Source organism: Ambystoma mexicanum, chromosome 12, assembly GCF_040938575.1.
Source record: "Ambystoma mexicanum isolate Mex_15411 chromosome 12, UKY_AmexF1_1, whole genome shotgun sequence".
Taxonomy (NCBI): Eukaryota; Metazoa; Chordata; class Amphibia; order Caudata; family Ambystomatidae; genus Ambystoma; species Ambystoma mexicanum.
In genome coordinates this window covers 133558076-133573031 of record NC_090936.1, presented here as the reverse complement: position 1 = coordinate 133573031, position 14956 = coordinate 133558076, and the positions used below count along the sequence as shown (strand labels likewise).

General features: G+C 43.8%; 1 protein-coding gene across 7 annotated transcripts in view; it reads right to left on the bottom strand.

Annotated features, from left to right (window-relative positions):
• Nucleotides 1–14956, bottom strand: part of NUP50 (nucleoporin 50) — a 431487-nt gene that overhangs the window by 400321 nt on the left and 16210 nt on the right. Inside the window, exons 1-2 of one of the 7 annotated variants that reach the window (XM_069628171.1) lie at nt 2004–2109; nt 1778–1891 (exon numbers count right to left, since the gene is read on the bottom strand). The exons of 3 other annotated variants lie outside the window; for them this stretch is intronic. In XM_069628171.1, the coding sequence (XP_069484272.1) occupies nt 1778–1779 (2 nt within the window). In that variant the 5' untranslated portion in view covers nt 1780–1891; nt 2004–2109. Of the gene's footprint in view, nt 1–1777; nt 1892–2003; nt 2112–14956 lie in introns of those variants that run through there. 3 more of the 7 variants (XM_069628168.1, XM_069628167.1, XM_069628170.1) reach the window with 3 other exon arrangements.

The window sequence follows — 14956 nt, the reverse complement described above, 5'->3', positions numbered from 1 at the left end:
TCCTCTGAACATCTTGGAGGCGCTTAGTGTCATATTTCCACTTATGGAGAATTATCAAACCATGCAGCTTGTATTGGCATGAGATGGAGGTTTCATGGGTGCTTTTGCAGATTAGTTTCCACAGGTCTTTGTGGCTTGAACCCCCACCCCCAGATCTTTTCCCCACCTTATCCTGAGGGCTTCGCTTGCGTCGGTTTCCTTATTCAAAAGGGTTTTGTATATTTGTGAGATGAGTCGCCTTCATGACACGGTTTCACTCATCTTTTCCAGGTCCATTTGCAATTTGTCTTTCCATTTCGGGGACATCAGGACAGGAAGTGGAAGGCCGGTATGGGTTGACTTAACCCTTCTTTCAATTGCTGGAGGGAGATGCAGGATTGTCCTTTTATCATCTGACCCCACTGTTTCCAGGCCTGCTTTGTACCATTGTTGAAAGCGCTGGGGTTCTAAGATCTAATTTCTGATAGGGGCGCCCAGATGTGGCTCATGGGGGAGGGCCATGTTATGTGCCCTTTCATTTCGCCTTTGTTCCACTATAGTCTAAGGAGAGGACCTAGTATCCTGTGGCTAATGGCCTTGTTCGTAATGATGATTTCAGCACCCAGAGCCATTCGCTCAGTGTCGCTGGCCTCAGTAAATAGTTCTCTATATCCACCCACTGCCCGTCTTGGTCTTCTCTAAGATGTGGAACCAAAGCTCGGAATTGGGCTGCGCAGTAGTATGTGCAGACGTCCGGAAGGCCTACCACCCCCCTACCTCCTTGCCCTAAATCAGGGTGTTGCACGCTATACTCAACTTCTTCCCTTGCCACAGGAACTTGCCGATTTTGCTGTTCAGTGAAGCAGTTCCCTGGGATTTCTAGTGGGAGCATTTGATAGTGAGAGGACTCTGGGGAAGGATTGCCATATTGAATGCAATGAGGCGACCTAACCAGGAGATTGTCCACTTAGTCCACCTGTACAGCTTGGTGCTTAGCTACGACATGAGTGGGGGAAGGTCAGAGGATCCAAATTGGGAGCCCTCCCGTCCCCTGCACACTATGTTATGCTGTCAAAAGACATTCAACGGTTCAAACAAAATTCAACATGCAAAACACGTTCGATTGTATTCAATAATGATCTCCATTTAAGAAATTAGATACATTTAATCAAACTCATTTTTTCAGTTGTAAGTATGTTGATATTCAATGCAAAGGAGAACGCCCATGAGTACATCTACTTGGCTGATGCGTTTCGAGGTGGTTTCCTCTTCTTGAGCCTAATTGAACCAAGGCATATTAAAGACAATTGTAGAGAAATGGAGAATATGGGGAGAGGGGTGTGGGGGAGGGGGTTCGGAGGAAGGGGGGGAAAAGGGGAAAAAAATAAAATTGTTCCCATGAGAATGTTTTTCATAGTTAAGAATACAAAGCAGATAAGAGCTAATGCCCAGCGGTAAGGGTTAAATATATAAACTACAGAGGACTTAGAGATGATTGTAATATAACATCCTATACATTTTCTGGGCGGCAATTCCAGTGTCCAGTATCCTATTGGTTTTAGAAACTCAATGTCTCAAGGGCACCCGGTGAGCACCAATTTGCCAAGCATAAGTTCACTAGGTTGTCAATGTACCACAATAATGACTCATTGTATGTAGGGCCGATAGGTGACTAGTATCGGGATATTCATGGAGTACGAGTGATTTTACGGCATCAAGGGCCGACAATTTATGAAAAAGAGATAATGACTAATCAGGCGAAAAACAGCGTGATAAAATGGTAGATATGATTACTCACATTCAGGAAAGAATGAACGGCAGTGTCTTTCTCTTGGCGTTAAATAAATAAATCCTCAATTGCAGGAAATTCAATACAATTGTATTCCAATGGATTCGATAAAGCCAACCTTATCTGGGTTAAAAGAAAGGCGATTATGTGTCACCTGACGAGTAGAATCGGAACAACTGTTTAGCACATTATGTTTAAAAAAGATGAGATGACTAAGGAAATCGAGCAAACTTACTGGTGTAGCACTTAGGAAGTCACACAAATGCAGAAAAACGTGTGGCTGCAAATACATTACAGCGTGTCCAAAACTTCTTTTCTTTCATGCCGGTTTGTAGCTCAATGCATGCTCTAAATTGGAGAGAGCAAATATACACTATGTAACACAAGACATTCCTATAAATCTGACAGGAAATTTTTATTAAGTGGCTTGTATCTCTGAATTAAAATACCAGTTTTAAGCAAGTATGTACGCGGCGAGTGCATTGGCATAGTGCATGATGGTTGCTATGGTGATAGTCGCTGGAAACGGCAGTCATTAGTGCGGGTCACTACCGTTCATAGAAGTATGTCACTAGTATTCATTATTTCTTAGCCAGTATCTGTAGTGATCAAGAGGAAAGAATGATCACTATTGGGTCCGCAAAAATGTCTCTAATCAGTACGTACTGATCAAGGGTTTACCCGTCTGTGCACAGCATCCGCTGTGTCTCGCGAAGCTGCACTCCAGGATGCGTGGTGGTTGCCATGGTAATGAGTCTGCCGACCTTGTGTAGATGACACCACATTGGATCGGTGAAATTGCTGGGTAGGTCATGAAGACCGAAAAGGGACTCTGTGCTACGAGGTTCCAACACGAGTTCCATATTGAAGTGTGTACTGTACAGTAGACTTCAATGCGGGACATTAAACAAATCAAGATAGGCATGTATAAAGAAACATGCGGTACGAAACAAAGTAGTCTGACTCATCCAAAACTTGTGAATCATATTGTTCAAATTAAATATTCTCAGCGTGTGTCATCTGCCCCCAATCATCCTCCAAGGGGCAAACAAACTGGGGGACGCAGTAGGAACAGTGTCCCATATTCCAAAAATAAATTAGTTAGAGACAAAGAAGGATTTGTTGAAAACGAAGGATTTGTCATGTTATTACACATGTTGGACTGATGCTATAGATTGGTGTGGAGCGGGTGTCCTTTTACATTAACTAACCACGTAGTATCAAATGTTTCATATTCAAATATAATATCCAGCAATGATGCTCTGACAGTATGGGTCCAATTAGTTTCTTTAGTATGAAAGTAGTTAGTGAACAGTTAATAACCATGTATCAATATGTTTGAAATTCCCAACTGTACAAATGTTTCACAGGAAAGACCTTGTTATGGTGGACAGGAACCGTGCATAGCTCTATGGAGATATAGTTCACACAAGCACTTGCATACCCACAAAATGTGGAAAAATATTGCAATACCTCCCTTCCCACATTGAAAACCCCACGCAGTGCAAATTCCTCTTCAAACCTATCAACAGCCAAATGGAGTCCAGCAAACTGAGATGGCCATTGCCAATGGAACGGTGGGGCAGATGGATTTGCCGTTGCTAAGTAGGTCAGGTTAGTTAAATGTTTCATAATCCAGGCAACAGACTGATTTGTTGCATCTTTAAGCATATCCTGTTTCAAGGCTCTAGAGATTGGATAAGTCTGATCTATGAAAGTGTTGTCCAAAAAGGTGCTCCCCGCTTCTCCAGAACCATCAAGGACCACAAATGCCTTCGATCCATCCCTCGCCAATTTCTGCAATCACTCGCCACAGGATCTTCCCCCCCCCTCCTCAAGCACTCCCTTGTGCCCCCGCCTCCTTAAAACGACTTCTGCCGATCCAACCAGTCCCGTAAACTATCGCCTGGTATCACCTTTCCTGGGAAAACTCCTCGAAAAGATGGCCAACTCCACACTGAATCTGTAGGTTGTGCCTGGCACGGAAACTGCTCTCCTGAATATCTGCTCTCTAATCTCGACTCATTCCTTCTGTCCTCATCCTCCTTGGCTTTTCCTCGGCATTTGACATGGTAAATCATGACAGAGATCAATCGACCAGTGAGAACCTGTGCCTCACGGATCTTGCCCTGGAGTGGTGACCTCCTTCCTCCGGGGCCGACCCCGCCAGGTCCAACTTCGATCCTCAAGTCGTGTTCCATGGCTCCTTCCTACCACCCTGGCTCTTTAATGTCTACTTGGCCTCTTTGGCCCACTGATTGCTACATTCTCCTCTAACTTTCAGTGTTATGCAAATGACAATCCACTCTCTTCCGGGCACTCTCTCCTCAGCCTCCTCTACTCCCTCGCACTCTCTTTCCTGACTGTCTATCTGTTATTCAGGTTTGGTGCACCTCCAATGAGCTCTGCCTTAATGCCAGCAAGACGGATATCCTTCTCATTCAACTCCTGCTCTCGCTTTCTCGCTCTTTGACCGCCCTCCTTTGGCCCTCTTCCTTAGCCTTCCTGCGAGGCAAAAAACATTGGTGTCATCTTTGACTCCACCCTCTCCTCACATCACAGACCTTCCCAAGAAGGCCCACTACCTGCTGCACATCCTCCGGAGGTATTCGTCCTTTGCTCACTTTCCCCCAGAAGCTCACTGTTTGCAGAGCCCTGGTTCTTTCTAGGCTGGACCAGTGCAACAACCTCTTTCTCTATCTGCCTGCCTCTACTCTCCGCCCTCTGCAACTAATCCAGAACAGGACTGCAAGACTTATCCTTGGCCTCAAGCCCGGGGACTACATCTCTCCAGCCTTGAAATCTCTCCACTGGCTACCAGTGGTAGCCACAAGGATCAAGTTTGACACCCTCTGCTTCGTCCACAAGGCTTTCTGGGGCCGGGGTCCGCAGTACATCCAACTCCCTCTTCCAAAATTCCTTCCCTCAAGCCCTACGCACAGCTACCTGCAAGTCTGAGGGTCAGACACTTCTATAGGCAGAGAGTGGGGGTAGATGTCTCCTCTGCAGGTGCCCCCTCTGCATTGGCCAACCTACCCTTCTCACACTTGAGCCGGACCGCCTGAAGTTCCTTAAGCAGCTCCAGACCTTCCTTTTCCTCCTCTGCTTTCTCCTGCTGACTAACCCATCTGCTATGCAAACTGGTTGCTTGTATACCCCAAGAGTCTCACTGGGTACCAGGCTCCTCCATGATCAGGTTCCCCTGCATCGCCTATGGGCCCACTGTGCAAGTAGGGTTGTAACTAACCTCTACAGTCCCCTGCCTCCTTGCACGTGAACTTCCTCAGAGCACTTCTTCCCAGTTTGCACTGCCCCCCCCCTTGCATCTCCCTGGCACCCCCCCCCTTCTGTCCGCCTGGATTTGCGCTGTCACACTTGCACAATCTGAATGAAAAGGCCCAGTAAGATAGTTGGTCTTGTCCTCCCTCCCTTGTCGCGACTAGAAACACTTGTGTACAGGCGTGTTATAAATGACCCATCTTATAAACAGGAACTAAAAGCAGCTCTTGGGTATATACTGGGAACGATGAGTTCCTACATAACGTTCCGCAAATCTATTCAACATAAGACGGAAACATACTTTTGTCCATTATGTATCACCTATTATGCTTTAATGGTCACAGATGTGTCCTAAATATTTATTTATAGATTATCCCAAAATGCCCAGAGTTCATTTCACATAGAAGTGTTAGGCATCCGTGGGCCTCGGTAGCCAAAGGTGGCTCCTGGTAGCTGTCAAGCTAACCAGGCTCTTCTAGGCTACAAACAATAGCTAAACAAAGTCAGTTTACCTGCATTATGAACCCTGCTGTTCACAATAAAAACACTTTGAAAAGCAAGATTCATGATGCATTGCATGCATCATCAAATAAAGCCACTGACCCATTCCCAAGCAACTATGAATTTTGCAAAGGTTTAACCATTGTTGCCAATACACCACAAGCACACCATTACAAAAAACAAACAAAAACTTGACAAGTTGGTAATACGCGTGTGGCACACATGTTCAAACAAGAGCGGGGTGGAAAACCATGTCAATATGCCATGGTGGAGCAACATGGAGATTAGTCAGACAGCAAAAACAGTGCAAAATCCATTTCAATATCAACCATCAGGAGACAACCGAGAATCTTCACCTCAAACTACACATGTTGAGAAGAGTGTGGGAGCCAGAAATCCCAGGACCTTGTTGCGAGTGCAGAAGAAATTAGTTTTATATTGGTCACCTACTCAAAGCTTTTTAGGAAACAGAAAGCCCCTCCACCACCTCACCGAGATTAGTCTCGACAGAGATTACGATACATGCTCCCTGGCCTTTTGTACTGAAATTTGGGCAGAGATTCTAGTTCTTCCAGTTCAAAGGCGTCACAGAGAAGAAGATTGAGATTGTAATCATTCAAGAGATGTAATATTACAAGGCATAAAATAAGCAGTGTCGCATAGCAATTTGCTATGCAATTCTGTAGGTTTGCTAATCAAATTGACACTTCTGTAGCAAAGCTTGCTATTTAAGTTGCCATGTTCAATCACAGCTTGCCCTGCATTCCTCTCTTGCCCTTGGTGTGCTCTTCCCTTTCTTTTCTCTGTTCACTTCAAGTGCTAATGGAGAGAAAGTGCAGTAGTAATCAACTCCTCCACTCTTAAGTGCCAAAGGCCTGTGCGGGAGTGTAAGGCAAAAATTGCATTTTTCTTTTTCCAAATAATTACAAACCAGAAGTAATCGGGATGATAGTTGTAGTGATACTTTTATTAAGCTAACTATATCCTGTCCGGTAAAGACCAGTATGTGTCAACTATATTTTTTTGAAAGACTGTCATGCAATTCCATTCCTAAAAATGTGAGTTGTTACATGATAGCATTGACACTGTAAAACGCTGCATTGTCTGCATACATTACAGTACATATTAGGCTAGTGTATATAAATCACATTGAATTTTATCGATGAAGAGGCATCATATTGACAAGCGATCACTTTTGAAAATGTACATGACCCCACAATCAAATGATTTCGATAGCGAACCTAGTTCTGTAACTTGCTGGTTGCGTACATCTGTGCAGTTGGTGCTCAATCCAAGAGCTCATACAATACTTATTGACTTTCTATTGTATCAGCTACCCTGAAAGCGAGAGGACCACAAACTACAATATTACACCTAATTTGCCCAGTTCTCTGCTTGCTACGCCATCCACTCTGCGTAGTGTCCTACTTTCTTTCCTCTTACATAAAGAATACACAAAGCTAACTAGATGTTTATGCAAAGGAATGATCAATAGTTCCATCCAGTATCTACATCTACAGATCTACTGCACTACCATACACTGTAGTAATCATCCAGAGCGCAATGTGCTTTATAATTGTGATTGCATTATATATTAGCACCTGCAGGAGACAGCTGACCAAACTGTTTTCAGAGCTTTTTTATCATCATACCCATTTGTGTCCCTTCATGCAGCTAACATTTTACAGACACACATCCACGGCTCGCAAAGTCTTTTCGCCCACTCGCATAGTCGAGGAGATTTTATGAAGGGCGAGTACCATTTGCAAGGGATGTTTGAAACTTATTTAGCATGTACTTTGTTTGCAGTAAATGTGAAATAACAGTTTCACTGTGCATAGCTGGCCACTGTGTGGCAGCAGTGTGCCAACCATAAAGCGGGTTTGTAGTATGCACCATTTTACAGATATTGCATTTGTCATTGTTGCTATGGGTTGAGTGCAACTCTTAGGTTGAATAGGTAAACTAAGTTACGCAACCTGCAGGTCTGGCTGAAATTGAATGAATTTGCAAGTCCTAACTGTTCTCACGAATGTCTTATTTCAGCTGTATGCAAAAATACTTTATTGTTGCTCACTTCATGTTTGCGGTACAAATGACTTCTGACAACATTAATATTAGTACAAGATTGCTAATCAAATGGATCTGTTTGCTAATCAATGCAATTTTAATTAGCAAACTCTGCTAATCTTTTTTTGAAAATGTATGCCTTGTATTACAACGAGCTGGCTAACCAGGCTTAGGACGACAGACCTTTATGTGCCCTTTTTATGAGAAAATGAGGCAAGACAGGTGGATCTTCCAGAATCTTCTTGAAGACTCAGGAAGCCTGAGACTAAGCACATTATTGCGCCATGATCGAGTTTCTAAGCCCTCACTTCACACAAATTAGAAAATCAGCTTCTCCATTTCTGCCACTCTCATCTGCACTTACCCAGAGTATTGCAGGAATTCATTTTTAGGCCCATAGCATCAAACCCTGATTCGATCTTTGATTAAATGACTGTCCATTGAAGGGGAGGGTGTTGTGGGGGCGGGGATCTCCAGAGCCAGACTATGAGTGAAGTGTGCCAGCCTGAGCCGTGGGTAAACCACTAGTATTAAACCAGAAGAGATCCCAATTATATAAAAGAAATTAGGCTGTACCTGTTAGGTATACCTCTTGTTTCTTTTGGTCGAGAGCCAGCTACATAATCAGGAGTGAACTGATCAGTAGCAACCCAAACAGCTTTAGTACAATTGTTCCAAAGAATGTCCAAACAGTGTTCTAAAAACATACAGAAACTTGAAATAATCAGGGCAAAAAAAATAAATAAATAATAAAAAAAAAACACCTCACAAAAACACTCCTGTAAAAACAGCACCTAAATCACCTGAACCCAAAACAGGCCTACCACTTAAGAAGCGAGCGCACGTTTGTACGTAAAGCAAATGTATTGTAAAATCGTCCACGGAGTGACTAGAAGTCAAACTAAGAGGGTCTCTCTGAACCACACAAGTGGACACATTATATACATTTTTGCAACAGTAAAACTTGCATATATTTTATTACAGTCAACCCACCCCCCCCCCCCAAATATGTGATTGGTCAAGACCTATACAAAAGAAACACCATCTTTCCCCAATTCCCCCATTCTCATTGGTCACGATAATCTTAACTACCATCTCCAGTTCATGTGCGCAACACACCCTCTTAAGATTTGTCCGTGGTAGGTGGCGACATCACATCCAAACTTAATTTATTACAAATGCTAGCTGGCCTAAGACCTCCTAAACATAATTTCACATAGTTTGCACAAATACTTCAAACATGGGAAAGATTAAACCGTTCCTCTTTGAACTAGCAATAACCATCTCACCCACCTCGACTTGCTGGCATCGCCTGAACACTATCCTGAGAAAACAATTGAAACCCACTCTGACAGCGAGTGCCACGTCACCCCAGGTGCATTGCTGATTAAAAACAAATGGCCAGACCCTGTCTAACCAATAAACAACAAGCTCCAATGCAGATTTGCACCTTCCTTCCGCGATACTGCCAAGCCACATTTAATATGTGCCAGAATCCATACGTTGTAGCACGCGTTTAGTACGCTGCTGATTTGGAAAATGTATTCTATTTTTCGAAGTTTGATCCGATCGTTTTAGGCAGTTCAGTCAGACAATATGGGGGATCAGTTGTCTACTGGGAGTACCAGGGAAACACGGCAGGGGTCAGAGAAGGCAGAAAAAAAAAACGAACAGCAGATGAACTGAGCAACGACCTTAAAATGCTATTGCTTAATACACAATATCTGGTAAAGCATGCTCTGGAAGTTGCAGACCACATCACCGACTGATAGACATATGTGCCCTGACACAAACGTAGGTAAATGAGGCAGCATGCCCATCTATCTTACTTGCTACCCCCAAAGACTATTCTATATGGTATATAAATATTGATGAATCAAGGGGGAGGAGGGGTGGCTTTTAATTTTAAAAAACAGTTTAGATATCCTGGAATCGGAGGTAGCTGGCCCAATGGGCTGTGAGACGCTTTGTATAAAAGGACGGATGCTACTACAACTTTTAATACAATGCTCATATATGGACCCCACCCCTCCGCCCCCCCCGCCCCCGACTAAAATGCAAGACTTTGTCCCTCATTTGAGTAGTCGGATACTCCCACAGATTTAACGCTTATCCAAATGGATATTATTGGGAGATTAACCTTTGGAAAGTTGCTAAAAGTGATTCAGCGGCCAAAGAATTAGAAAGGTTTAGCCTTTGTACAGCACATTGAGGAGCCTACACACAAAGGCAACATGCTTGATTGGCTGGCCTCTAATAATGTGAATAGGAGTACATTTATTTCCCTGTGTCCTTGGTCGGAGCATTTCTTGACCGACTTACTACTGCCTTAGATGGTAAAGTATGGACCATTGTAGCGAGGCAGAATTGGATTAGGTCTAGAAACTTGACAGGTTTAAACCCGATTATATACAAGATTGGATTGCACTGTTAATAGCGAATGCACCACTTTTGCATACCGCGGAAGACTTGACAAATGTGCTTCTAAATACTTTGGAAGAAGCGACGAATACTCTTGCTCCTTTAAAAACCAGGAAGGTGCAATGTACGATTTATAATGCCTGGTTTTCAGATTAATTCAAGGTTTTTAGAAGAAGCAAAATGAAAAGGTTTTATCTTTTGGAAACTTACAGTCAGATGCTAAAGCCAGTTATACAAAAGCAGCAAAAATCTAAAGACTCTGATTAAGGAAAAAACAGGTACCCATGACGCAGAAGCTATGATTCGAAGGACATTTTCAGAATCCTTAAGGAACAGGAGAAGCCTGAGAACATTCCACAGGGAAGCATTTCTAAAGATACAGATTGGTACTCCCCAATTCAGAATGCCATGGTGGATAAGCTGGTTAAGGTTGAAACGATTCACAAGACGAAAGCCTTAAGAGCTCGAGGGTACAAAGGAAGGGCCAGGTGCAAGGGTTGATGTTGAGCCCACAGATCATCTTGACTTTCCAACTTTCAATCTCAAGAGGATGAGCCAAGGGTCATACTGTAAAAACGTAAACCTTCAACTTGTCAAGGAGATATTTTTACAGCTGTTAAATATTGCTCAGTTACTGGATTAGTACTATTACTAAAACTGTTAACGCCTCATTGAAGGAAGGAAGGTCATGTGCCCACTCGTTTGAAGGGAGCATGCATCACCCCGCTTGCTACCCCAACGATAGACCTATAACCAACTGCCCCATTCCTTCTTAAATATTGGATAGGGTTACATATGAGCAAGTGCTGGACCATCTGAAGAATCGAAGTATTCTTAATAGCTGGCAGGTCCAATAGGATAAATGAAGGCCAAACCGTGATTATGGGGTTGGATGGCTCGGGCAAGTTCGATTTAGTAGAACACCCTCTTCTCCTTAAAAGATTACAGGCAGTGGAGAATTTTAGTGACCAATTGTGTCCTGGATTCAATCATTTTTGGATTATAGAACCATCAGGGTGTGTAGAAGTACTGCAGAGGTCAGACCAGTCCAATTGCTTCATGCAGTGGCACACGGAGCTTACGCACCACCGGCCCTGTACAATATTTTTACAACCCCGCTTTACCAGATGTCAGGAGAAAAATCTGTTTCTCCAACTACACGACACCCAGTGTTTAATTCCATTGTCTGGGAATTATCAGGAAGATGCAAGAGCTGTGAATGAGATGGACAGCCTCATCCAGGATTGGATGTGGGATAGTGGGCTGGCGCTTCATCATGATAAAACAGAACTCATGGTTATAGGCTCCAGCCTCGATTTTAGATTGATTACTGTAGAATTTTAACAAAGGATAAGATAGACACTGGGGGGGTCATGTTGGATCAAAATCTCAATATGAAGGCGTAGGTGAGCAGCCTGGCCTCATCTGCTTACCATATCAGACTCCTCTCAAAGTTGTGATATGGTGGCAAGAGTCATTATTGGGTCCAAGATGGATTATTGTAGTAGCTTTTGTATGGGATTGGGAAAGGAGAAGTGGCTAGATTGCAGGTGGTAGTATGATTAGAGCCATAGCTGGGTTGAAAAATATGTGATAATGTGTCCGATGTCAGGGGGTGTCACCACTGGTTACCCATTGAGTCAAGAAGTTACGAACGACTGCTTACCATCACTTATAAATGCTTGGAACGGTCGAATCCGGTCTATTTGTCAGAGAGGCTTACTAAGAAAAAAGAAGTCAAAAACTTAAGATCAAGTAATGCTAATTTACTGGATTTGCCATGCCGCTAGACTTGAGAAGGTACGACTCCCTGGAGAGCTTTCAAATAAAAAAAAAAAAACAGATTGCATTGTCTCGTTTTACCATCTTTGGTGGGATTCTAATCCATGAGCGCCTGTATGCCTCCGGACCCCTTTGGTTGAGTTTATAAATAAAGTAAATATAAACCCCGTCCGGCTTGATAGCTGCTCAGTTAATCATTACCTCCAACCCTGGAAATCCAGTGTTTCCCCATTCAAATCATAATTCACCCTGCAATCTGATAGTTTATGAAAAGAGTACAGTGCATATAGACGCAAATTCCCCATGTACATATACTGTTGTGAACGCAAACTGGTGTCCGATTTACAGTGGTTTCTTTAAAACAAATCCACTGCCTCACATGTGCATTTTGAAATTACTCGTTGCCCAGCTTCTAAGCACTTCCTAGCACACCATATCTAGATCGGGTTTATATTTAATTGGCGAGTTGGACATATCTTGCTGCGCGCGTGCAAGCAAAAAAAAATGTATAAACAAAGTATCATCTCATTCACATCATCTACGCTGGATACATATAAAACTGGAACATCGCGTCACCTTCGCTGCACCCCCACAAGCAAAAATATGCCACGCACAAAGTGAACCCTCTTCTTCACTGGAACGTTTCCGAACCACCCCAACATTCCCCCGCTTTAGTTGACACTAACGAATATATCATATTCTTGTTCTCTAAAAACCATCTTCTCAGGTAAAAACACTAAAATCATCTCTCGCATTGGTGTCAATATGCGCATACTGCTACGCAGAACAACCCCAACTCCCCCCCTCCACCATTTCCGCAATCTACCCGCTGCTCCACACAATCATCCCAACTTGGTGCAGGACAAGACAAAATCAAGAGTGCTCCTCCGATATAAAATGGTAGTGTTTCTAGCTTTGGACAGGGTCACAGTCAACGGCAGCTGCTTTCGGTACCTGGGCAGAACAAAATACTAAGAGCATTTGACAGGAACAAAAGATAATGAAAAAGACAAAAATCAGCATTAGAATCTTTACAGTAGGCTCATCCAAGATGGTATCCAAGAGGAAAAAACAAAACAAAAAGTTCAACCAAGTACCATTTGTAGTTCCTGCCTCGTTCTCCATGATCACTAAGCTTGTGCAAGGCAACAATAGTCCAAGTTAGGGTCCCATTCTTCGAATCAATGGAGGCCGCAAACGTGCAGCAAGTGCTCCCCATCTTCTGACATACACCTTCCTCCATAGCTGACAGATGGTCGAGGATATACCTGTTCTGCAAGGCTATGAGCCTCAGGGCGCACAGCTCTTCCTTGATGGCACTAAAAGCAGACTCAGAAGAGTTCACAAATCGTAAGAGTTCGTACCGGGGCACCTGGAGCCACTTTGCATTTCCCGAAGCTTGGACGCCGGAGGGATGGAAAAGAAACACTGTAAAACTAAAACTATACTGTTCAGGGGTGTCCAACTAAGCTTTTTGAAGGTGCCGCCAAAAGATAGTTGGTCCGCTTAGTCTGTCGCAATAGTTCTGCCTTTCCATATGATGCATCCATATGCAATGCTACAAAGGACAAAAAGGGCACAGATATGGCTTTGAGCATTGGGCAGGCAAGAATCAAGAGTTCAGTAAAAACCAGGACAGTCACATGCAACGTGGTAAAACTGCACATACCTCACCAGGCTGAAGGCAACTGCCTGTAGGCGTACTTGCCACAAGTCCAAAAAAAAGCGTGGCTGGACCTCCACCCAAGTCAGTGATGCGACACATTCAGCTGCAGCTCCCATTTGTGCCAGCAGGCACCGTGCCAGCACCCTTAAAACAGAAAGTTATGTTTCTGCACGTTTCTCTGGCTCCCTTATCCATGTCCCATGTGTTGAATATTTCTGCCACACGTTTCCACATTCTTGCTTTACACGTGCCACCCGAGAATCCCTTCATCCCTCCAGCTCTGAAATTCACCACTTGCTCCCATCGGTTGTTGGGGATGTTAACCCATTTTAAAAGCTCGATTTGACTGTGTACACCAAACATGCTTCTGCTCTTTACGATCTGTAGCTGAAAATTCTTCGTCAACAGGTAAAAGATGCTGTGACCGACTGCCCTTGGAACCAGCCTTGGACCCTGCACAAAGCTAGGTGCACTGGACAGTGTGTCTACTAGCTCCATTTCATTTGGGATCAACACTCTAGAGACACCAGAAGCATGGGGGATGAGCGCAGATTTAGCAAAATCCTACATATCCCTCCCAAATCTACTAATATGGAGAGCCTTCACCTTCTGCGCTTTCTTAAGTCCCTGCAGCAAGGGCCTCACATAACTAGAGTAGTCAAAGATCCAAGATCTCAGTTACAGAATCTCAAAAACTGCTGCATTTGTTCCACCGTGACCAGTCGGGGTATATTTTGAAATGCAGTGGCTCTCTCTGGCATTACCTTCTTTCTTGTGGGCAATATGTGCCCCAAATATACTACCTCTGTCTGGCAGTACTGCCATTTTTCTATGTCCACTTTGTACCCCTTCTCCGGAAGCAGGGTGAGGAGCATGAATCTCCTCGATGATGCCCTTCTGAAGTGCTACAGACTAGCAAAGTCATCCGCGTTCTGGATTACTGTACTGTACACATGTAAAATCCCCAAATCAGTTTCAATCGCCCTCTTGAAGACACTTGGAGATTCACAGTACCCCTGAGGTGATGTGTACTCTAATCTGGGACCAAGATACGTCAACGCTGTGATGTACTGAGAATCAGGGTGTAAGGGAACCGAGAAAATTACATTCTTTAAATTAATCACTTTGCAGTGGGTCGACCCAGTAGGGATATTACAGAGAATGTTAGCAGGATTTGGTACCATGGGAAATTCTGCCTCAATATTATTGAGGGGGCGCACATCATGGACTATCCTCCAACTGGACCCCTTTGCCTTTCCACAGGGTAGATGGCTATGCTAAATGGGGCCACAGAAGGTTGTATCATGTCTTGCTTCAACAAAGCCCTGGTGGTCTCAAATTCACTCGTCCGCCTAGCTTGACATGGGGTACTGCTTAACCCGTGGTAATATTGCAGAAGGTTTCAATTTTAAATGCACTGGTCCAACACTTTCAGCAGTCCCACCTCATGAGGATTGCTGGTGCATAAA